This window comes from Scylla paramamosain, chromosome 6, assembly GCF_035594125.1.
Source record: "Scylla paramamosain isolate STU-SP2022 chromosome 6, ASM3559412v1, whole genome shotgun sequence".
NCBI lineage: Eukaryota > Metazoa > Arthropoda > Malacostraca > Decapoda > Portunidae > Scylla > Scylla paramamosain.
In genome coordinates this window covers 34925881-34951340 of record NC_087156.1, presented here as the reverse complement: position 1 = coordinate 34951340, position 25460 = coordinate 34925881, and the positions used below count along the sequence as shown (strand labels likewise).

Below are 25460 nucleotides of genomic sequence, written 5' to 3'. Positions count from 1 at the left end.
AGACTGAAATGTGATTTTTTTTAAATGAGTCTGCATCATCAATACCCTTTGGAAGACTGCCGGCCACTGGCTCACGAAATGAACGGTGTTGCTCTTTCTGATCCCTTTGGATGGTACTTTGGCCCAATTCTTGACACATATTGAAAAAAGAAAATAAATAAATAATAAGTAAGTGAATAAATATGATAAAATAAATAGGTAAATAAATTAAGTAATTCATTTAATGTATAATAAAAGTGAAATTAACCGTTTTTAGCTGTTATAATAATTCAAAATGTCAAGTTTAAATTTTGGCAGCCATTGCAACCACGGCAGGCGCGCACGAGCGTGTAACATTCAGTGCAATGAGAAAAATAAATGTGTACTTTAATGCACCTGAAATAGCACATTTTCACTTACGTGCGCTTGCGCGCGCGCGCGCGCGCGCACACACACACACACACACACACACACACACACACACACACACACACACACACACACACACACACACACACACACACACACACACACAGAAGCCGTATACTTATACATATAGGACTAAAAATATCAAGTGGTGAAGGTCATTCTCCATTCCTTTTGAAATGTTGTAGTTGTTGTTGGTGGTGGTGTTATAATGATAATAATAATAATAATAATAATAATAATAATAATATTATTATTATTATTATTATTATTATTATTATTATTATTATTATTATTATTATTATTATTATTATTATTATTATTATTATTATTATTATTATTATTATTATTAATATAAACATTACTTGTTGTTATTGCTCGTTATTAGCGGCCCTGTGGTATAAAAGTTAGACAGCTTGGTTTACATTTTGAGAGATCCCGGGGTCGAATCTCAGGCGGTTGGTGACACATTGAGTTTCTCGTGGCGGGAATGGAAGGCAAGCAATCCTGTTCGTGTGTGTGTGTGTGTGTGTGTGTGTGTGTGTGTGTGTGTGTGTGTGTGTGTGTGTGTGTGTGTGTGTGTGTGTGTGTGTCTAAAAGACATGAAGCGGATAACGTACCACTTAAAAGGATAAGCAAAGCGATGTGTGATTATAATGAGAATAACAAAAATAATTCACTGATTAATAATGCATCAGCAGCAAAGAGATGCTCATAGCTTTATCAGGAAATGAGAATAACATGTAATACAAATAAAGCACACTCCCTCTCCTGTCAGAATATCGCTTAGACAAACACTAGTTCACCTGCGATGTCACTGTGAGCGGCCAGTGAAGCAAGGCTGGGACGCTGGAGGTCTGCTACGTGGGCAGTTTAGGTGTCTTGTGTGCCAGTGGCGTGGTGCTCCATATAGTCCCCAAATTTTGAAGGTATTCTTTTTACACGCTTGCAGAGAGAGAGAGAGAGAGAGAGAGAGCTCTTTAGTGTGGCATGTTTGGTGTTACTACTAGTTTGTACTGGTATAGTGGTGCCGTAATGATGATCTCAATGGAACTTTAAATTCAGGCCCTAGAGCGCACCTTTTGTTACGTGTATGTGTGTGTGTGTGTGTGTGTGTGTGTGTGTGTGTGTGTGTGTTAAAGTTTATCTAGTTGCAACATACAGGAAAACGGGGAAAGCTGCGGATGCTGGTATTTTCCCGTCTTCTTAACAACTACTATCCAGCTTGACTTTAGAATTCCCGGCTTTCATTGCATGGTGCATTTGTATGTCTTTTTTGTTTCAGATCTGTGTTTCTTTCTCTGTTGTACCAGATTTCTGTGCCTCTTTGTCTGCGTTGTTCCAGATTTTTGTGCTTCTGTATCTGTTTCTCCAGATCTCTGTATTTATGTATCTGTATTCCTCCAGATTTCTCTACTTCTCTGTTGTTTCAGATTTCTATGCTTCTTTATTTGTGTTTCTCCAGATTTATGCTTCTGTATCTTTGTTTCTCCAGATTTTTGTGTTTGTTTCTCCAGATTTCTATGCTTCTCTGTGTTTCAAATTTCTGCGCTTTTTTTTCTGTGTTGTTCCAGATTTCTGTGCTTCTTTGTCTGTATTTCTCCAGATTTATGCTTTAGTATCTGTTGTACAAAGTTTACGTGCTACAATATCTAAACTGTTCCAGATTTCTGTGCTTCTATATGTTTTTTTATTTATTTTTTTCTTGCGAGTGATTCTTTTCAACTTTTCCCATTCCTTCTACCCACTTCTCCCCACTTCCTTCAAAATCCTATGCACTGCGATTAGATCTTCCTCGACTCTTTCCCTTGGGGATGGGTGTGTCGGTCCTTCCAGTCCCTCCCCTTGCAAGTAGAATCATCTTTTTGCTGCTGTTTATTTTTTGTCAACTTTCCTTTTAACATTCTTTATTTTTGTATAGCGATTATACCACTGTTAAATATTCTGGCCTTGTGGCGAGTCACTGATACAACAGCTTTATCTCATCTTCCAGACAGCTGAGCGTCACATACACGTATTTCTCAATAGATTATATTTCTCCAGTGAACCTACTTACTCATAGCTGTTACTACCCACTTTTCTTCTTTCGATTTACTAATCTACAACTTCACGATAGGATAATTTCTGTCATCAATGTGCATTTCCATAACTTCACTCGTGTGTGTGTGTGTGTGTGTGTGTGTGTGTGTGTGTGTGTGTGTGTGTGTGTGTGTGTGTGTGTGTGTGTGTGTGTGTGTGTGTCCATGAACGCAGTCCTGTTCTGATATGATAGGAATGAAAAAAAAAAAAAAGATGAGAAATGGTTATTGTTTAAGTCAATACCTTCCGGCAATCACGAATGTGTGTACCTATGTGTGAGGAAGGGCGTGGGTGACGAGGGAGCAGTGTGAACAAACGTTCGTTTATCAGAGAGCGCCCACTGAATGTTTGCAGAAACCGTCTATAAGGCAGTCATTTACATGACAAATAAATAATATTCTCTGTGTACAACAGTGAAGCTTACATTTTCTTAAATAAGTCGTGAAGTGCCTTCACATCATAAAAAGGCTTCGCACTGGCATAAAACTTCACAGAGGTTGTAATTACTTGGATGGACCTTGAAAACAGGTGCATGAAGATTGCAAATCATGATCACTCAGCGGCGGCTGGTTGGAGCCTCCCCGCACCTCACATCGAGACACTCTGCAGAGAAGTAATTTGCCTCAGAAAAATTTTCATTGCAGAAAATCACCTAAGACCCTGCTCCCCATACCAAGTGTTCTGTCATTAACTGCCTAAGTGAACGTTAAAAAGAAATAAATAATAAATAAATAAATAGGACAAGGAATCAGTTATAATTTCCTTGCCATAAGTTTTCAGAGCAATTATGATTGAATGATTATTTATTTATTCATTCATTTATATCATTATTAGTTCGTCTATATTTGTTTGTTTTCAAGTGTGTGTGTGAGTGTGTGTGTGTGTGTGTGTGTGTGTGTGTGTGTGTGTGTGTGTGTGTGTGTGTGTGTCTGCGTGCGTGCGTGCCTGAACTTTTGAGATACATGTTCGTGCTACAAATACACACAAGTCTTGCAAAACATTGTGTTCATTAATCACTATGCAAAACAGCAATTTGCATTTATACTGTAAAGAATCTGGTGCTTCATTTGATAATATCAGTACGTGATATCTTTCATCTCATCTGAGCCGGATGACGTACATCAGTAATATTGATCTGTTCGTGCCACCATTACCTCCATGACTCTCTCTCTCTCTCTCTCTCTCTCTCTCTCTCTCTCTCTCTCTCTCTCTCTCTCTCTCTCTCTCTCTCTCTCCTTGGGAGGCACCAGAGACCACAGGAGGCTTTCGGGAGCTCCTGGCCATGGGTGGAGTGGTTCCAGACTTATCAGGAAGTAATGGTTCTGCGATGTGCTTGGAGTAGGTAGTAACTTTCTCCGTCCTTGACATCCTAGCGCACTTGACCATTAGTTTCCTTCGTCTTTCCTTTTATGGTCATCCTTTTCGTTTTTTGTTATATATATATATATATATATATATATATATATATATATATATATATATATATATATATATATATATATATATATATAATTATATACCCACGGCTTCCTAGAAGTTTGGATGCGTGAAGGAAGGTAACTGAGAGCGAGTGCTGGAGGTTGGTGATGGAATGTGATAATGATGCCGGTAAAGATGCTCTCATAAAATCGTGACTGGTGAACGTTTTAAAACAGGGTACAAAGTGTTGTTATCTAGGCATGGATACTCTCCTAATCGGGTTTATGGAGGCGGAGAAGCGTCATTAGTAGGGGTTGAGGAACAAAGTTTTCATTGGAATTTGAGGGAGATTTGGAAAGAGGGTCTTATCTCAGGAGGAATGTTCAAGGGCTCATTAGGCTAAATGCTATGTATGGCTGTGGGGCGCGGTGTCTAAACCCTGAGGACGACGAAGCGTTGATGTTACGGAATTGTCGGCCCAAGATAATTTGATAAAGAGAGGACTGGTAAGAGAGTAGGATCAGATAAATGAATGAGAAAGGGTACAGTCTGTAAACGAAGGCAAATCAAGGTATATTCCAGTGATGTGCAACATAGAGTTCCTTTATCTTTCTGTGGGTCGATTATCATCTGATGTACGAGTACACGTCATTCCCTTCCCAGTGACGCAATATTGTGATAGTGGTTTTATCATTACACACCTGGACCTACTTAAGCAGCTCAGACAGGTACGGAAGGAGGTACTTTTGTAGTGGATTGGGAAACGACGAGAAGAGCGGGAGTCGGAAGAAATGAGAAAGAATGGGGTAAGTGACAAAGCAAGTACAGGGAAGAATGGAATGAGTGGTGAGATGACACACACACACACACACACACACACACGACGAGATAAGACAAGAAGATCAGGTGATTCATTTCCAAATATTTATGACACGTGTAAATGCTATCACTAGTCAGCACTTTCTCCTACCATTTACACACATACGTACAGCTCGGGATGCACAACACTGGCATAGGCTGAGCACTCGGGTAGTCTGGTCCGTTTTTTAATTGTAATGTTCTTTATCCTAAGTGTTGCGAGGAGAATTACTTGAGGTATAAAATGCAACAATGGCATTTGGATACTTCTTTCACCAGTGTGGCATGCATGACACTCTTCTGATTACTATTCTATGAGTAGTGTTGCATCAAATTTCAAAGAATGTGATTGTGATAAGGGCTTGAAAATTAAACAGTTTCATAAACATGATATATATTGTTAGTATAATGAACAATGCAATTTGTATATTTTATGCGATTGCTCATTTTACGCGTTTATGTTTGTGGTTTAGCTCATATCACTCGCTCATCAGAAACGCAAACCATGTAATCATCAAAAGATCAGGTAAAAACTTTAAAATAAGTATCAGTACAGTGATGCAGAGTGTGGTGGGGTGTGCTCGCGTATGCTCAGTGAGGCCCGCAGGTAAACGTACCTTGCTTGACCTTGAGAAGGCGCGCCGTAGTGCGAATGGCAAATGATTAACGCTGGTTAACTGTTACATCATTCTGGCCGCGAGTGTGACAGGCCGGTGGCGGAGGGCGTGCTGGGATGGTGGGCACCACGTGATGCTGAAGGTCACTCATCCAGAAGACACGTGCTGGAGGCAAAACCTTACCTAACCTGTACACTGCATTCCCATCATCAATATCCCGCTCCTTCCCTCCCCCCCCCTCTCTCTCTCTCTCTCTCTCTCTCTCTCTCTCTCTCTCTCTCTCTCTCTCTCTCTCTCTCTCTCTCTCTCTCTCTCTCTCTCTCTCTCTCTCTCTCTCTCTCTCTCTCTCTCTCTCTCTCTCTCTCTCTCTCTCTCTCTCTACGTTGTGTGTGTGTATTAGCTACTTCGTTTTTTAGAAAGATATAATTGGTCTTGCACACATCTCAAGTAAACCATTTCTGATCTTTCGCAACTGGTCCACACACACACACACACACACACACACACACACACACACACACACACACACACACACACACACACACACACACACACACACACACACACACACACACACACACACGGTAGGAAACAATCGCCGGCATTCTGCATCTTTAGCAGCGCAAAGTCACAATTCGAACCCATACTTGTTGATCATACGCAAAGGCACCAAACTCTGCAGGGACGGAAGTGGTCAGTGCTGGCATGCGACATTGAATCAAAGTGCGTAAAGATGGTCGCCTTCCCTTTACTTAATGTATGGTGTTATGACAGTATTATATCGTTGTTACGTGATGATGAGAGGTGAGAAAAATGTTATCAAACATTCCATAGTTATTCTTTGTATGAGCTGCGTCAGTACTGCGTCATTCTCTCTACGGGTAGGAGTTTGTTTCAGAAAAAAGGAGAAAATATATATACATATATCAGCGTCAAATTTGAAATGAGATCCTCTATTCCTTAGGCGATTCCACGGAATTAAGATTGACTCGGTGTTTAATCATGAAACCTTCTCACAACAGATATGAAGGTTATTCGTGTAATATTTCTCCCACTCCGGTGAGACACCAACCGAGCCATGACTATACAGGTTTCTCATCAACATTGCCGAGGCCTCGCGGTGCCGCTAACAAGGGAGGCTGCCAAGGCTAGGAACACCCCAAGGCATTCACTCGCACACCAGTCCAGTCCCGTGCATAAATGTGTTTGGATCGTCACGTTGCTCTGTCATCGTGAGTCGTTCCATAATTATACAATTGGGAAGGATTTTCTTCAGTCACGACAATTGGCGTGCGGTGTTGAAAGCTTATGCAAGAATGTCTTGTGGTTAATTACGTTCATTAAACTCGTCAAGTCATGAAGTTTGTCAGGCAGGATTAAGCATGATAAATTTGAGGAGTGAATAGACACTGGCCTCGTTTCAGGGAATGTAACTTTCCTGGTATGTGGCTTTTTATTTATATAATTTTCGTGTGGTGTAACTAAACATGGGAGGAAATTTTAATCCAGGAATGCAGATTATTTATTTATTTATTTTTTAATTCACCTGTGTGACGGTGATACCCTTGGCTTAACCAAGCAAGCCGAGTCAAGTGATAGACCAGACGCTGTCAAGGTTTATTCAGTTCCCAACCTGCCTAGTTGACACTCAACTACACCAAACTAAATGTATGCAAACTGGTGAATATCCTAGAGCGCTGAGTCATAAAATGGGACTTAAGACTCATTAGGTTGATCAAAATATTACTTCACTGATAAGAAATAGCTACAATTTCAAGATTTTTCTCCGCGCTCCGTCCGTAGCTTCAGCAACAATATTCAGCATTTATAATGCAATATCTAATGACAATTAAGGCAAATACTAAGACTGTGTGTGTGTGTGTGTGTGTGTGTGTGTGTGTGTGTGTGTGTGTGTGTGTGTGTGTGCGTGCGTTTGTGTGAGTGTCTGGATCTCTGTCCATTTACTAGCTCAAAATTTATCAAGGCAAACCACAAACTTTTAACATTACAAACCTTCGAGTGTCGACACAAACGTTCAAGTGTCGACACAAACCAAGATGGTTCGAGTCCTGTTTGGTACACAATCTGGCACGACTAAGAGATATCGTATTGCTGATGCTGTTGCTGCTTCCACCACTGTTACTACTACTACTACTGCTGCTACTACTGCTACTTCTACTACCATCATCACTACTACTACTACTAATACTACAACTACTACTGCTATACTATACTATACTATACTACTACTACTGTTAATAATAAGAAGAGAGAAGACGCAGGAAAGAAAAAGATAACGGGTTACATCACTGGTGAACACCACTGCTATTGACGCAGTTTGTCTGTGATTTTTATTGATCAAGAGAATAGTACTATTGACTGCTTTTTTTATGAACGAATAGGGGAAATGCGGATGAATTTCAGAGGAAGTGAAACAAGGAGAAACTATTGCCATATGTTATTTTGGAAAGAGCGCAACATCTGTTGGTTATGTGTGTGTGTGTGTGTTGAGAGGTGGTGGTATGTACTGGGTAAGCGTTTCTGTCGATCAGCCACAGCTCACTCATGGGGCTGCCATCACCCGCCATTCCCCGCACCACCATATTGCTATAAATAGTGGCTACGGCTGCCAAGTCGCTGAAAAAAAAATAAATAAAAGCTGATTTGCAAACGTCTTGAAACATACATTGCCCGTTGAGAAGCTCTTGCTTGGGATTCGGCGTTGCACCGTGGATGGTCGTGCTGCGTTGCCACACCATGTAGTACAGTGAAACAGGATTTCTTTGTGACGCGCGTCAGTTATACGAAAAGAAAACAAAAATGTATCTGTGGGGAAGGCTTCATTTGTCATTGAGAGAGAGAGAGAGAGAGAGAGAGAGAGAGAGGACGGGGGATCACAAGATGGATCAGACAAGTCAGGCAGGTACCAGTTCTGTACCGCTCAGTGCCTCTACGAGTTAGCTCGTCAGTGGCATAGCTCTGCTCAGTAGTTGCTCTCCTTGAAGACATTTATTTATAGGCAGATAATAAAAAAAAAATGTTTTATGTCTGATTACTTATTGGATAGATTTATGAAGCATATAAACTCATTTAGCTGGCAGTGATACCTAAACGCAACACAGGTGACCAGAAAATAGCCTCACAACAGCGAGTGTACGTACGTACGTACAAGCCTAAGGTAGGCCATGCCTAATGGGTTTAGGGCACTGCTTCGAGGCTGGCGTGACGCGTCGCGCTTCTTGCACTCTAAAAGAGGGGAGTACAATGGAGAGTTCAGACAGATTGCATTTGTTTGCCCTTTTTATTATTATTGATTAAACAAATTATTTCCAATTATAATAACTGTATCCTAGTCATGTTAATAATTCTGTTAAAACTTTTTTTTTTAATTACTCAGTTGTTACCTTGAAGAAGGTAAAATAATGATCTAGGAAGATACGTAAATCAAGCATGACAGTTAAAAGTAATATTTAGTAAATGAATGTCTTCAAAATCGAAATTCGTGTAACATGATACTTGTGCAGCTATTGAATGTGTGTGTGTGTGTGTGTGTGTGTGTGTGTGTGTGTGTGTATAGCAGCAGCAGCAGCAGCAACAGTAGTAGTAGTAGTAGTTGTTGTTGTTGTTGTAGCAGCATCAGCAACAACAACAACAGTAGTAGTAGTAGTAGTAGTAGTAGTAGTAGTAGTAGTAGTAGCAGCAGCAGCAGCAGCTTAAGAGGAGCAGAGATCTTTTTGGCGCCTGCTGGCGAGACATGAGTAACCTACTAAGTAATTAAATGAAAATCATTGAATTACAAGTCTGTATATCTTCCGAGGGACAAATTACTTAGCTACTTTCATTTAACTGTTGTGTGTTTATCGATACGAGGTCTAACGGGATTGCACCTAAATATTTTTTTTCCTGACATTCAGGTGCTATTTTTATCCGAGTAGCACTGTGGGGGTGGTTTCGTCACAACAAGGAGAAAAAAAAATAATGCCATTGAACCGGTACCCACGGTATTTATATGCCGTGGCCTTGCCGATGACCTTCGCGGGGTTTCGAAGGGCAGTCTCTCCCACCATTTGTCACACGTGGCTAGGAGGCGTGGCAGACTGAAACGTAGTAAGAGTGTCTAGGAGGAAATAGTAGCTACTGGCCTCTTCAGTGCAAAACTGGTTTGGCGTGGTAAAGAAACTTGCGCATTCCAAGAATCAGAGGGGCCAGACCAGACGGGTACTGCTACCATATTAGGCAGGACCACCGGGAGGAACCATACCAAACGTGTTCTCCCCGCGAGAGCATCCTAAACCAGCACCGAGAGGCATACTGTGAGCGTGTTATGTAAGCTATCCTCCCTTATCACCAAGGAGGCCTTTGTCCCGGGGTGGAATCACAGGTTACTATTAATGAAGGGGAGGGTGTGATTCCACTGGTTAGGCTACGCAGTCGCTCTGTATGTAATTCAATAGTCCTAAGCACACAACGTACTGGCTGCTTCCTTGCCACTGTATTGAATGTAAAGCAAGAATTTGCAGTAATACTACGTATATACGATATCACACACAAAAATAAATAAATAAATAAAAATAAATAGATAAAATGAATAAGTAGATAAATAAAATACATAAATAAATGGAATTGGATAACAGTAAAGGTTTGACCGTCGGTTTTCTCTAAAAATATGTTGTCTAGCAAGCAATGATGATTCTTGGAGTGATGATGGGGAGACATTTTTTTTTTACTTACTGTAGCACCTATTATTATTGTGTGCATAAAAAAAAATAATAATTGTACGATCATTACATATGTAAATAATATTAATAAAATAATAACTTACTTTTTCGTTCCTAAACAAGAAAAAACAGTATTACCACTTGAAATGCGTACCATTTCTTTTGCCTCTTATATTTCCTTCCTAACGTATGTCACAGACGACAGAGCACCACTATTTTGTCAATGTAACCAAATACACATGCTTGTGGTACATAAAGTCAGTAACAGATGATAGAAAATGGCCCGCTAATTTATACAGTGCGCATGTTTAGTGCGTCTGGGAGATAATTAGGAAACCATGGAAACCTCACTCATGAATGGCGGCCTGCATTGACATCACTGAGGCTTCGTGGGCGTGGTGAGTTACAGATGTGATGTATGTATGAAAGTATCACGGGGGAAATGATTTACATCTGCATCTTAGTTTGAGATGATAACCAAGGCAGAGCACTATTATTAGTGAATCTCAGTTTTGCCTGTTATTGATTGCTCGTTCCTAGTGTTGTTACTCGTAGCGTTGCTTATTCGCGGAGAAACCGAAAACTGGGAAGATTATGGTGAGCTGTTGAGCGTGTGATGGAATGGGTAAGGAAAAGGGAGTATTACTTCACTCCAGCTCTGCCGTCAAATGAATGACTCGTGCAGTTGTGGCCGTGAATATAGTGATTGCCCAGTTAGCAGTGAGGCGCCGTCAATACCGTTGATTGCTGTCAGAGTGGGTGAAAAGGAAGGGCTCAATAGATTATGGCATGTGATGATGGCTCGGACCACAACAGATTATTTATCACAAGGAAATGGTGCGTAAATCGTGCATTAGAAAAAAAAATGACGTTAGTGAGCAGAGTTGTGATGTGATGGAATTGTAAACACACACACACACACACACTACACTGTTTATCAGATTCATCCGCTCCTGTGAGGTACTAAAGTAAAAACTGATATTTTCCTAGAAATAGTTATTTCGAAATTTGTATATAGCCTAAGTACAAACATTTTGTACGGGGTTGCTGCTCAGGCTGTATGCCAATATGCTTATCTTGTCCTTTCAGGTAAAGGATATATGCCAGGAGCTGGTTCTGAATCATGAAGCTATAAAGGAGGTGTGTAGCTGCCTTCAGGAAGAGATCAACAGGGGCCTTGGAAAGGACTCCAATCCCGAGGCCACAATAAAATGCTTCCCTACTTATGTGAGAGAACTTCCAAATGGCAAAGGTTAGCACATTTTTGTATATCATCACTCATTAGTATAAATAATTTGCGTGATACTCATTTCATTTTTATATAGATAATGTTTGAAAAAAAAAAGTACTTTTATGGTGTGCATTTTGCACATTCATGTAATTAATTCAGTCTGATATACTTCAGTATATTCATGGAATTTTTTGAATTAGTATTTTTGCATGTCATTTTCTGGATATTTGTCATTTCAAGGACATTTTTTTTTTTCAGCCAGTATGACTACCGATTTCTATTTAATGGTAGTCCATTAATTTTTTTTCTTTTTATTGATGTTTCCAGTTCCTAAATGTGAACACTATTTATCATAAGTACTGATTATATTTCAGAGAATGGAAGGTTCTTGGCACTGGATCTTGGAGGCACCAATTTCAGGGTCCTCTTGATTGAGTTGGGAGCCAAGTGTACCATGGACAGCAGGATCTATGCCGTACCTCAACCCATCATGGTGGGACCTGGAGATGGGGTGAGTGTGTTGTGTTCTAATTGGCTGATGGAAAAATATTCTGAAAGATACATTGCTACAGAATGGATGTTGAGACTAGTTTGATCTTCAGGAATTTTCATCCGGAGGCATACACTGTACTAGAAAAAAATAATAATAATAAAAAGTCCAATATGAGGTGCTACCCAAAAGCTCCATGAATTTGATAATTTATCATAGCCCCTAGTTTCCACTGTTGCCTCAGGAGTTGTGGTCCCTTGCCCTCACTTTCAATGAAATGAGGCACAGGAGAAACTGCTAATGTCACTATTTTTTAACATGGATCACTGGAGAAAGTAATTTTTAAGATATGTAATAGTTTGATGGATGGAAATGTCTATTTACACTATAGAGAAATATTTATTTGAATTTACAGCTCTTTGACCACATAGCTGAATGTTTAGCAAGTTTCATCAAGGAGCGAGATCTGGGGACTGAGCTACTTCCTCTGGGCTTCACATTCAGCTTCCCATGCAAGCAGGAAGGTCTGACCAAGGCACGTCTTGCTTGCTGGACCAAGGGATTCAAATGTCCGGGTGTTGAAGGCAGGGACGTTGTGGAGCTACTCAAGCAAGCCATTGCTAGACGAGGGGTAAGGGGTCTAGAGACTGAGATGTAAGAGAATGCTTGTGAATGTGTGCATGTAGATGCCTTATCGCAGCCAATTCCATTTAAAGAGGATCTCATCCTGGTGATGGAGAAATTCTTAACACCTCACTCAAAGCGGTATACCTGGAAAAAACCAGCAGCTGGGGGATTGGTGTCTCAGCCAAAGCAACCATCAATCTGCATTTGTTGCTAAAAGAACCACGACCTACATCCTTGGTGTAGCCACAATAATGCCTGTGTGTTTCCAACCTGTCTGTCTTCCTCCTCTTCCTATTCCTTGGAAATCCTTTTATAGGATAATCCCTGCAGTAGTATAAGCTCTGTTCCTGCTCATGCACCTCATCATTGCTAGTAACATGCATTTGGTAGACTACTAGCAGGTATTGAAGACCAAGTCATGCAAACATGGAATCCATCTTTCACCAGGATGATGATGATATATGTGATTACATAATCTTTAGTTTATGTCAGAATTTTGTCAAGTATTAAGTCATTAATTTTGATTATCAAGTATGCTCCTAATTCTTTCCTAAGATTCCATTGTTCTTTGTAATGCTCTATGTTCTCATTTATATAATTTGTAATTGGAGGCTTGAATTCTACATGCATGGTCACATGCTACCTCTTAGCCCATTCTCTCATAACTTTTCCCTTGAGGGACATACAAGGAACAGTCATCAGAATAGATAAATGTATAGAAAATATAGATTTGTTTGCAATTTCTTTGAGCTGGCTAATATGAATTTTATTCAACTTTCATATCATAAAGTAATTTGCTTGTTAACAGTTAAATACAGAGATTGTTATGCTCAACAGGATGTGAGGATCAAAATTTGTGCAGTGCTGAATGACACCACCGGCACTCTCATGTCCTGTGCCTGGAAGAACCACAACTGCCGCATTGGTCTCATTGTGGGTAAGTCCTCTGGGTTGTGCTTGTTCAAGACTAATCCAAGAAATATTGTACTATACATAAAATTTTGATGCTTATTAATCTGGCTGAGTTTGCTGCTATCTCATTGATAGGGAGTCTTCCACTTTCTATGGTCTTTCTTTAACAGTTTGTCCCTCAAGTGCCTTTAGGTTATGGGATCAAATATACCAAACTGAGAGTAAAGAAAACATATAAAAGAGCATTCATAATTAAGCAGAGGGAAGAACTGAAGAAAATGGATAACTTTAAACTAAATATTAGTTGTATCTACTTGACAGGTGGTGAAAACTTGGGAGAAGCCAAGTTATTGCTAAACCATTAAACTTCAGCTGTAACTTATATTAGTCTGGGTATGTGGTCAACTATTATCAATGATTTTTTGTCACCAAGTTTCATGTAGGAAAATTTTTTATGATGTTTCATCATAGTTCCTCAGAGCTATGAATTTTATGCTGTCTCTCATTTGAACATTATTTGTTGTATGAGACCATTGGTAATGAGCGAGAGTTGATAATGGGACCATTGGTAATGAGTGAGGATAAAACACTTTTCACTGATGGCCATGAATTACTCCCACAGGTACAGGAACCAATGCTTGCTACATGGAGAAACTTGAGAAGGTGGAACTCTGGGATGGCAGCACAGATGAACCACCTCAGGTAATTATTATATAATTTACATATTTTGTTCTCATAGGTTGAAGTGGTCTATGGAATGAGAAGTTTAGATTCTAATGTCAATTCAGTGACAACACTGTTTATACTATTGGCTGTATGCATTTAAATGTTTATGTCTTGTATTATTCTCTTGCTATTTTGCTCTATACACAAATCATCTTCAATTCATGTATGTTCAATTTACTAATTTTCATGGTTAAGTAAGTGTTTTGAATACTGAGAATTTTGTGTGGTATGTTCAAAGTCATTCATGTTATTATATATTATTATTTTATATATTCTTTTATTAGGGTACCAAATCCCTCTTCATTATACAGTAAAATTATATTCCTGTATACCCTTGTTCCATATACTGTAAATTTAAAACAAGAAGAGAAAGTAGTGAATAACTATGGTTGCTTTTCAAATGGATCATCCAGTAAACCTAGATTGAACAATTAACATGATAGACGTTGGTAAGATGATAAAGTTGACAGAGAAATCTTGGTCAAAAATATCTGTTCTGTTCTACAAAAAGTGAGGCTGACATATTTGTAAAAGTCCTCCATCAGTATTTGGGTAACAATTGATGTTTACTGTCAACTGTACTCATTATTAAAATTTTACATAAATCCATAATAAATTACACAATTAACCTGATAACATACCAGATTATAATTAAATACTATATAAATATATCAGTCATTGTGCACTGTTGGATGGGATCAGCACTATCTGAAATAGCCCAAAACAAGGGATAATTCAGAGGGACTAAAGATAGAATATTATTGTAAAGCATAAATTGTAACTCTAAAATTGATCCAGAGTACTTCTAATTCAGAGGAAATACTTGAAACCTAACTATAATGATAAGTTTTTACAGGTGTTCTTTTAATTTCTGACAAGTTTGTTATTAAACAGAATATTTGAACTTACCACACTTTCTTCATCAGTACTGCCATAATCAAACTTGTTTTGTTTATTTATGCTTACCAATGAAAGGAGGAAAATCATGAAGAAATAAAAGGGGTATGTACATTACAGAAGCTTCACTCACTTTATATGTAGGATTTCTAATTGATAAATTAGTACTTCTAATTCACTGAGGAAATATATCCTGTACTTCAAGGATAGATCTTGTACTTCAAGGAAGATGTTATTGTGTTTATGACATGATCATAACATAAGCTGATAAGTGATGAAAACACTGAATACCTGTTTTGAAGTGTACATTTTTCATTTACAGGTGATCATCAACACTGAATGGGGTGCGTTTGGAGACAATGGCTGCTTAGACTTTGTTCGCACAGAGTATGACAATACTATTGACCGGGAATCAATCAATCCAGGAAGGCAGCTGTAAGTAGAGAAACAGATATTTCTTATATTATAACTTTATGCTGAAGCAGCACCTGATTTCTTCTTACAGTTCTCTGTGTGAATGTTAATGACATACTTGATAAAGATCCATTAATTGCAAATTCAGGCTCTCAGATTTGAATACATATCACAAATATAAAATTATGTAATGCATTTGTTGCAGTAGTTTTGTATTTCACTTTTACATTATTTGTTTTATTTCATCAGGTATGAAAAGATGATCAGTGGGATGTACATGGGGGAGATTGCCAGGCAGGTCCTTGTCCGTCTGGTGTCTGATGGACTACTCTTTGGAGGATATGCTTCAGATATTCTTCTTGAGAAAGGCTCATTTTTCACCAAATACATATCTGAAATAGAGAGGTGAGTTGTCTCTTGGATGTGGTATTGGTGGATATTTTCAATTATTTCATCCTCTACTTAAATTGTGTAGCATTTATCACCTTTTACTTTCTTCAGATTGATTTTCAGATCTAGTACTTTCTGCTTTTCTTTGTGTTACAAAATTATATGATGTGGTTATTTGTAAATTCACTCAATAGTATCAACAAATCTGAAATGTGTAAAATATACTTTATCTTGACCATGTCTCTTATCATTTGAACAATTTAGTAGAAATTGTGACTTTGTCAGATCCCTTTTAACATTATTATCTAGTAGCTGTCTTTGTTTTTTACAGTTAATGTTACATTATATTATGTGTCAAATGAGTGAACAACAAAGTTAAGGTATTTGGCACACAGCAGAGGAACATGGTTGGCAGATCATTATGGACAAGTTTGAAGATTACTTCCTTGTTTCAAGTGTTGCTAAAAGGAAGCCAAATAAGATAGAGTGAGGGGACTGGGAATCCCCTCCTTCATGTTGTTATTATTTCTTAGAATGAGACAAGGCATTATGTGGATGTCAGCTGGTTATATAAAAAGTATTAATAAGAGATGAATTAATCAAGTTATAAAGAACAAGACATATTAGATTCAGACAGCTTGGAATCTTCTTACAGTCATTATTTAATCTTTCCTGGTGCAATTGGTGAAGGATAAGTTTTTAGTAACAAATTATTTAATTAAAGCAAAATTTTGAAGTCATACTCAGTTTATTTAATTGACTGACTACTTAATCATATTTTTAGTAATACACTAAAAGTATAAATGCATAGACATTCTAGATCACTTGGAAAATGTACAGTCTAAAACCATATTAAAACAAGTCCATTTTTTTCTTTTTATATGCCATAAGATTTCATCTCTTGAAATGTAGAATGCAGAGGACTTGATTACATGTGACTTTGGTAATTTGCATCACTATTTTATTAACATATTGATCTTTGTCTTTTTTTGCCTCAAATGACAATATGAAATGTATTTTACATAGCACATAAATCTTCTCTGCCTTTATCACATATTTATTCTATATATACATATGGACAAATGTATATTCTTTACAGATTTCCAGGTAGAAAAAACTTTTCACTTGCTCTTATCCATACAGTTCATCCTTACACATTCCATTCCTCTTCACTACACAAGATTTCCTCTTATTCACCACTTTTAGTCTTTATTGACATGCCTCCATTTTCTATCATCAGAATTTTTGCCACTGCATACAATATAAAAACTGAATATTCTTTATTTAACAGGATGTGTGTAACTTACAAGATTTGACATTTATTTGCAATACTTTTGCAAATTCCTTATTTTAAAAACTTTCCTGTTTCCTCAGTGACAAACCTGATGACTTCAACAACTGCCGTGCCATCTTGGAAGAGTTAGGATTCAATGATGCCACTGATGCCGATTGTGCCAATGTCCGCCACGTCTGTGAATGTGTCTCCAGGCGGGCAGCAAGCTTGGCTGCTGCAGGTGTTGCTGTGCTCCTTAACCGCATAAATGAAGAAAGTGTAACTGTGGCAGTGGATGGCTCAGTGTATCGTTTCCACCCGCATTTCCACAATCTCATGGTAGAACAAATTTCACACCTCATCAAACCTGGAATTAAGGTAAGAATTAATTTTCAATCCCACATAATGTAGTCAGTGCAAATCTACACCCCTTCAAAAATTCTGAAAAGCAACATATTTTCTTAGTGTACATTGTGTGCATTTTGTTACAGAAGACTATTTATGTTTTGTCTCGTCCATTCTATATATGTTTTGGATTTGAAGTATTTATTACACAACTGTCCACAGACAGAATAGTCAAGATGATTATAAGCAGCCTTATCTTGATCTCTTATAGTACAGCATGTATGATAAGAAGATAAACCAGTGAAAAGAGGTTATAGATATTCATATATACAAGAACAAGCATAGGCCACTTTGTGTACTTTTGGCATACTTGATTTTCAGCATAGAAGTTAAAGACATTTTTGTTCTTTCAGTTTGATCTCATGCTGTCTGAGGACGGCAGTGGACGTGGTGCTGCCCTAGTGGCTGCTGTTGCCTCCAGATCTGCTAGCATGAGATAGAATGGCAAGTAGGTTATGATTTTGTGAAATTGTCAATAGTGTACACTCACTGCATCTGGTAATTGTATGAGTTAGACCAGATTTGTATGAAAATGCAAGTTGCAGGCATAATTGTAGAATATTATAGAAGTTTTACTTCAAAATCTCAGCTGAAGAGAGGAAATAATTAGGACTCGGCCATTGTCAGACTTTTGGTTGAACAGTTTTATTAAATTCAATCATTATTATTGAGAAGGGAAAAGACACTGAATCCTTGTCATTTTTTTATGTATGGTGGTAAAGTTATGTAGAAAAATGACAGCGTGATGCCAATTAGTTGGAATCAGCCTAGCATTGTCAATTTTATTAGATTTGTCTGGAATTTGACATTTTGTACATAATTCAGCTATGAGGTTGAATGACAAGTTGCAGCTTATGAGAGTAATTTGACTACATAATTTAAGAATAGTTATGCAAAATGTCTAGAATATATTTTTATGCAATCACTGAATTGGGGTTTGGATCTTCACATTATATTGTCCTGATAAGTTATGGTTAAATGAGAGTGGAAGTAATACCTTGTTCAACCATTTACTTTCGAGGTCAGTGACATAGTACTGTAAAGACTAATTTCTCTTTAGTAACAAAATGGCTGTGTACATCAGAAAAAATAATCAACCTAAAGGTATGGGGATGAATGAACTGCCTAAAAACTTTGCTTGGAATAGAGCCAAGGATCAAACCAATAAGCACTACCTGAAATGGCAGCCCACCTTACATTCAGGTTTGTTGTACACATACCTCACTATTGTCAATTTTTGTCGTAATGTTAACCTGTCGTGGTTACAGCATCATTGTACTTTTAAATGAGTTTTATCATAATCCATCAACTCTTACCTACCACAAGATCCCTATGAATCTTATTCTAGTTTTTAATTGATGGTAATTTTTATATGGAGAGTGCCACAACCACCCTTTTCTGTTAATTTTTTAAACCATGTTACTTGTCAGTCTTATTGCTACAAAAAAAGGGTGAATCTTTGAACTATACGTCTCCCATAGGCCATTGACAGAGTCTCTCATACCTTTGACAGGCTACAGAGGAACTCCGTCCAGCAATATGCCACTGGCTGGCTATGTGTGGCCTTCAGCATCCCTGGTGGATTGCTAAGGGAAGGTGGTTAATAAGATCTCAGCCAGGCTGTAGCCTATTATGTTTGTGTTCGTTTCTTACACAGTCTCTGGACCAGTATAGCAAAGAAACTTATTTTCAGGCTTTTCCTTCTCTATTAAGCCTCCTACACACTTTTTATTTTGAGGTTCATTATTCTACTGAAATTATTACTGTTATGAAAGGTACTACCTTGAAATAGTAACATAATATTAGTGGTGCTCAAAAGAAAAGAAAATGGTGGTGGTGGATCCTAATTACCCAAAATACTGGTTTTCAATAATTTAGGCTGACTACATTTCTGGCTACATTGGATCATCAAAATGGAATATGGAATGTAGATTTTTTAGATGGTTGGTATTCAGGTAATTGGCATTATGCTGTGTGTTCCTGATTTTTTAACCAAGTTTCTTTTATATTGTAGAGTCTCTCTATTTTTCCAATATATGCATGAAAGACTTGTAAATTCACTGTTCAAAATGCAATTGATATTGTGTACTTAAAGTTACAGCAAGTTGAGTAAATTTGTGTGTGTGTGTGTGTGTGTGTGTGTGTGTGTGTGTAAGCAAGCCTATTGTCAAGTGGCAACATTATAGTATAGAGCAAAAGTTTATCCCAACAGCATTTTAGCAAAATTATTCTGTAAGTGTATGTGTATACCACTTTGCTACTGCCTACAATACATGAACAGTCATGACTTCTGCTACTGATCCAAGATCATGGATGAGATGCAGAAATTATGACAGTAATTAATGGCTAACCTAAATATGGTTAATGATTTAGTTAAGCCACTTAGTGAAATGGATGCTAAATGTTATCAGAACAAGAACTATGTAAATCATAATTTGTGATGTACAGTAGTTGTTATTCCATTTATGTGGCAAATCTAATTTTGAACCAGTCTTGAAAGGCTTGTTTCAAGAAATTTAGAAGTTCTTAGTTTTGAATCCCCTTTGCTGTCATAATTAAGTTTGTACTGAGTGGTGTACACTTACAGAAATATCATGCAAAGCAGTGCAAATTGTGCAAATATCACATGTCAATGTGAAATTACAAACTGGTTTTATCATTAACTCATCAACACAAGACTATATAGAATATCTTTTTTTTTTATATCAACCTGCTTCTTCCTGCACATGTGAGATGGCATCCAAGAATAGTGAAAAGTAGAGAAAATACTTCCTGGAAAAATTTCCAGGTTCAAAGACTAAATAATTATATATAAGAAAAATACAGAGACTCTTTATTTTCAAGTTTGTACATCATGTAAAAACTGAGACCTGCTGATGCTTTACAATATTTCTGTTCTTTTTAGTATATATTTTAGTTACTGAAGTTTCTAAATTATTTGTGTAACACACACACACACACACACACACACAGGAGAATTGCAATTATATGAGATGTTAGTTTTCTCCAGCTGGTCCTTGCGTGATATGATTAATAACTTCTGAGAATTATTTGACATTTTCCAATTAACCAATAATTAACATTAAGAAGTACATAGCTGTTATACTCACTCAAAACAACACATACATTGTTTGTACATTAATTGATTAGCAGCTATTTGAAACCTGATCACTTTTTTTTTTTTTTTTTTTTTTTTTTTTTTGACTGTGCAGATGGTTGAAAACACTGAATTCACAATACTGCCCAACCTTTTGCACTTAGCAGACATATTATAATTCAAACACAAATAGAATTTATGCTACACTTAAGCAAACAAAGTTTTATGTCCAGATGGTTGTGTGAATGCAGACTGAATGGTATAAGTTAGGAAGTGTGTGGGGAAGTATGAAATAGCTATCCTGCAATTTACCTCCTATTTTTTATTTAAAACTCTATTGACCAATTTTGAGATCTGATTTGTATAGCAAAAATTTCCTTATAATACTTTATTGATAATAATTTTCTCAGATTTTGACAGCTCATACAGTGCAACTTTCTCATATATATATATATATATATATATATATATATATATATATATATATATATATATATATATATATATATATATATATATATATATATATGACACACACACACACACATGCACATACATATTTGCAGAAATACAAACACAATTTACAATCAATGCAATGGAAGTAAATTGTGTCTTGTTTTAAAAGAATAGTTACCAGTGTTAGTTGAAGCCAGTGCTGATGTTCTGAGCTGATAGTAAGGCTGGTTTAGAAGCAAAACATATTCAGTGTATTTGTGATATATAGGATAAACATTTGGTTGTTTTAAGGTAGATATTTCTCTTAAGTTGCTGAAATACATGTGCTAAGTAAAATGCTGCAACTTCATTTTGGTTCCATACCTCTTACTGCATTATATCACTTTTCACTTGGGAGTCTGTATGGTTTCCTCATAACTAGTGCTGGCATAATCAATGCCACAATTATTAATTTGCCAAAATAGGATTGGGATAATTTTCAGTTCTCAGATATAACCCATAAAAATAGTTTTCTTATAAAAACATTTTTATTACACACGATCTATTGAAAATGAAGATACCTGTTGAAAGCAAAATAATTTTAAATGAATATTTATAATGTCTAAATAAGAAATGCTTGTCATAAATTATTATGAAATTTAAAAGTTTATGCATATATAAATATGGACCAGATTTATGTTCCTGAAATAATGTTGAACTATGTATAAATTATATGATATTTTGTTGATAATGAAAGAAAGGTTTAATAGTCTCTCACAAGGCATTGTACCTTTTAAAATGGGTTGTCTCAAAAAGGAATAACGGTTGCTTTCCAAGAAGTTGTGAAACCTTTGGAGATTTAGCAAGAAACAATGTTTATATTAATTTAATTTGATACAGATGTTTTATAGTTTTACTTTACTTTCATACTAAAGGCATATTCTTAGCCAAAATTAGTATATAATATGACATTTTCAAACTTTTGACAATTGTAGATAATTTGCCCAAGTATCCATATATGTTGGCATAGTTTGTTAATAACAAATGGTATGACAAGATATGCAACAAATAGGTTTATGACAAATTGGTAAATATTTTATGTAAATATTCTGGTTTATTTTACTGATTTTAATAGTTTATCAATATACATTTAAACACTTCTGGATAGGGATCATATTTTTGAAAAACTGCATACCTTTGTTGACTTGCATGTCAACCTCTTGTTTATGCCATAAGGTCTAGTTTCAAGGCTGTGATCTAGTTTGAAAATAAGTAAATTAAATTAATGAAAAATCCTCAACCTTTACCTCTTGTATTATAGAACACATATACAAGCTCTGTTCAAAAACTATTTGACTTGGCTAAGCTTCCAATTTGAATCTCCTAGGAAGTAAGTAGGCCACTTGTGACTCCCACATGTTTTAAGCACAGCAGTCTTTCTCTTCTCAGAAATATTTATGGAAATCCTGTTTTGCTACAAACTGTACCATCTCATCCATCACAGAGCCCTCTTGTCTCTTAAATCAGGACCCTTTTAACAGTTCAAGTTAGCATCAGTGACTTTTCACCAGCCCTGCTTTCTTTGGCCTTGAGGTTGCTGGAACCTTCTACTATGCTAACTAAGCCCCAGCTTCATACTGTGTATCCAAAAATTATCAATTGAACATTGATTATGTTCTTCAAGAAATTAAGATCACTATTATTGCACTCTCATGTCCACCATGACATCAAGGTGGAGGTTCTTACTGCTAATGCAGAAGCAGATTAAGATCTTTAGTGTTTTTGTCACAACTTTTGTTTCTGGGTTCTATGTATTATGAATGATCCAAGAAAAAATAATCAAATTTTTTGAACAGATCTTGTATATGTTATTAAAGTGGTAAGCAACATGTTTGTCAGTTATGTTTGATTTAGCTCAACAATGTTGCTTGGTTATCTAACTTTAAATTGCTGTTTGCATCACAGTCTCAGTGCTGCTCAAGTGCACCAAAATCTTGAAATACTAAATCACATACAGCACATGGAAGCTTTTAGGTCTCTAAGAACAAACTCAACTGATGATGCCGTCAGTATTCAGTAAACTCCTTTAATATTATTTATTTTATTATTGTAGAAAAAGTACTTTTCACATTGGAATTTTTCTTAAAAATTGAGTAGGTTTAAACTTACTTGAAACTACAAAAAGTTAAATTTAAAAGATGGTTGGCTAAATTTATAAGAAAGTGATCAGGTAATTACCATTACAATGCAGAATGTTCAAAATGATTAATTCTACACTTAGAACCCTGAAACTGCACCAGTCTTAATAAGTAGTACTGCATCATTACACTTATCAGATATTTGCAATCATTTACCAACAGGTTGCTTGAAACCAAAGTAAAAAATTCTCAGATGTGATTTGTCTTCTAAAATCAGAGATGCAAATTTTCTCTACACCTTTGCTGAATTAATGCAAAGAAATACATTTCTTCCATATAATATGAAGCCAAACAAAAATTAGTAACCAATGCACATCTGGTAACTCTTAAATTATCTCTTATTTCTCCAATTCTTGGATGTACCATTATATATCACTCAAAAAAAAAAAAAAAAAAAAAAAAAAAAAGAAAGAAAAGTATTATTAAGTTTTATTGTATGTCAAAAGCTGCCAAAAAACACAAGACCTTCATCATAATCTCATGTTGGGAATTTAGATCTGTACATTCAGTAACTGATAATGAAAGTAAGAAATGTTTTTTCCCCCAAAAAAATGTGGAGTTATTGTAAAAGTAATGTTGAATTTTTTAAATTTAATTATAACTATGCATGCATTAATAATATACCATTAAAATTGTATGTATGTGTAATACTTCAAAGTATAAGCATTGAATGTTAATGATGTATTTTTATAGATATTTTTAATATATTTTTCAATGTACTGAGAAAATGGAATACTTTTGGGACATATTAATTGAAGCATCTTCCACAGCAATGATGAATCCACCAATGATGAATCCACCAATCAGGCAAACATGTTTATACATTGCTCAAGTTAAATATTATTCTCCTTCCAAAAGTATACCAAGTGCTTGATCATTTCTTATTTTCAACTCTTGGTATATAAAGAAAATGGAGAACTCAACCATACAGGTAGGTTTTTATAAAATACTGGTTTTGCTCCACCTAACAGTGATGTCAACCACATCAATCACATAAGTACATGAGCCAGTGTGTAGAACTCAGTTGAATGATAAGAGAAATATTACTGGTCAGTTATTAGTGTTGCTATGAACTTGTCTAACTGAAGCACAGCTGACATACTCATCACTGCTGCTTTGAAAGATGCTTCAACTGTAATTTTTAAAACATTTTGTTCTAGTTTTCAAAGTGTCTGGATACTAGCACAGAAATTACAGGGGATGGCAGAAAATGGGTTTCTTTTTATATCTCTCTTACATATATGAAAAATATTTAACAATTTGCTTAAAGCAATGAAATGTATTATTTCACTATTACAAGAAACTGGAATGAACACAAAGCACAAATTAGTCATTATATTGTGCAGTCTTGTGACATTGCATTATCATTTGTGGACACATTTTTTTTTTTTTTTTTTTTTGTGTGAATCTCAATATTATTAATTTGATGTATCAGCATGTTTCTTTTTTTTTTTTTTTTTTTTTCTTATGAAAATTTATTTTGTCAAAATGGCTGCTAAGTATTTGAGTGATCATAGTTTAAGTAGGACCTTGAGGGTAGTAATCTGAGGAGATGAATTACTTTGAATTTAAGTTTGCCTGTGAGGTAAAAGAATAATGGTAAATAATGTATCAAAATTATTTCTCTTGTTGTATGAACAATGGAGCAGTTGGTTATGTACTTTGATTTTTGTAGAAAAATGTTGTATATACTATACATATAAAAATATATATATATTATATGAATGTTTCCTTTTCATTTATCTTCTATATTATATAATTGTACTATTGCACATTTTACATTAAAGTCTCCTTACAGCACGGAAATTCATAATATATATTATAGGAATGTTTCCTTTTTCATTATTTATCTTCTATATTATATAATTGTACTATTGCACATTTTACATTAAAGTCCTCTTATAGCACATAAATTCATAATGAAAGATGAAATAAATTCTGTTAAATAAGCATTATGAACTACATTTTTAAATAATGGAGACAGTACTGGTTGTAGTGTCCCTTTTTACCACATTAACATTCAATACTGGGCATTGTGGTGTTTTGCTTTTTACCACAGATGCGACATGTAATATTTGCAGCAGAGCACTGTGTCTTGTCATTTGACCTTGGTTCACCATTTTCTTCTCTTGCTTGTATCATGACAGAGCACAGGCAGACTTTGCTGGGGAGACTATGGCAGATGTTGTTTGCCACGTTGCCTCAAACACATAGCATTGTTGTACTGTTTCATCGAGGGTCCAGGTGGTAATGGTATACTGATCAGCTC

At 36.3% G+C, this 25460-nt stretch overlaps 2 protein-coding genes across 11 annotated transcripts in view; one reads left to right on the top strand and one right to left on the bottom strand.

The window, feature by feature from the left end:
* LOC135101654 (hexokinase type 2-like) overlaps window positions 1-24659 on the top strand; it is a 54259-nt gene extending 29600 nt beyond the window's left edge. For 3 of the 7 annotated variants that reach the window (XM_064005949.1, XM_064005948.1, XM_064005944.1), the window contains exons 2-11: window positions 11186-11348; window positions 11702-11838; window positions 12233-12448; window positions 13282-13381; window positions 13979-14058; window positions 15058-15084; window positions 15302-15414; window positions 15643-15798; window positions 17158-17434; window positions 17815-24659. In XM_064005949.1, the coding sequence (XP_063862019.1) occupies window positions 11186-11348; window positions 11702-11838; window positions 12233-12448; window positions 13282-13381; window positions 13979-14058; window positions 15058-15084; window positions 15302-15414; window positions 15643-15798; window positions 17158-17434; window positions 17815-17901 (1356 nt within the window). In that variant the 3' untranslated portion in view covers window positions 17902-24659. Of the gene's footprint in view, window positions 1-4679; window positions 4710-11185; window positions 11349-11701; window positions 11839-12232; window positions 12449-13281; window positions 13382-13978; window positions 14059-15057; window positions 15085-15301; window positions 15415-15642; window positions 15799-17157; window positions 17435-17814 lie in introns of those variants that run through there. The other 4 variants (XM_064005945.1, XM_064005946.1, XM_064005950.1 and 1 more) reach the window with 4 other exon arrangements.
* The window catches only part of LOC135101656 (putative GPI-anchor transamidase), a 32824-nt gene continuing 23876 nt past the window's right edge, over window positions 16513-25460 (bottom strand). For all 4 annotated transcript variants that reach the window (XM_064005955.1, XM_064005954.1, XM_064005953.1 and 1 more), the window contains exon 9: window positions 16513-17423. The gene's annotated coding sequence lies outside the window, so the exon portion shown is untranslated. The remainder of the gene's footprint in view (window positions 17424-25460) is intronic.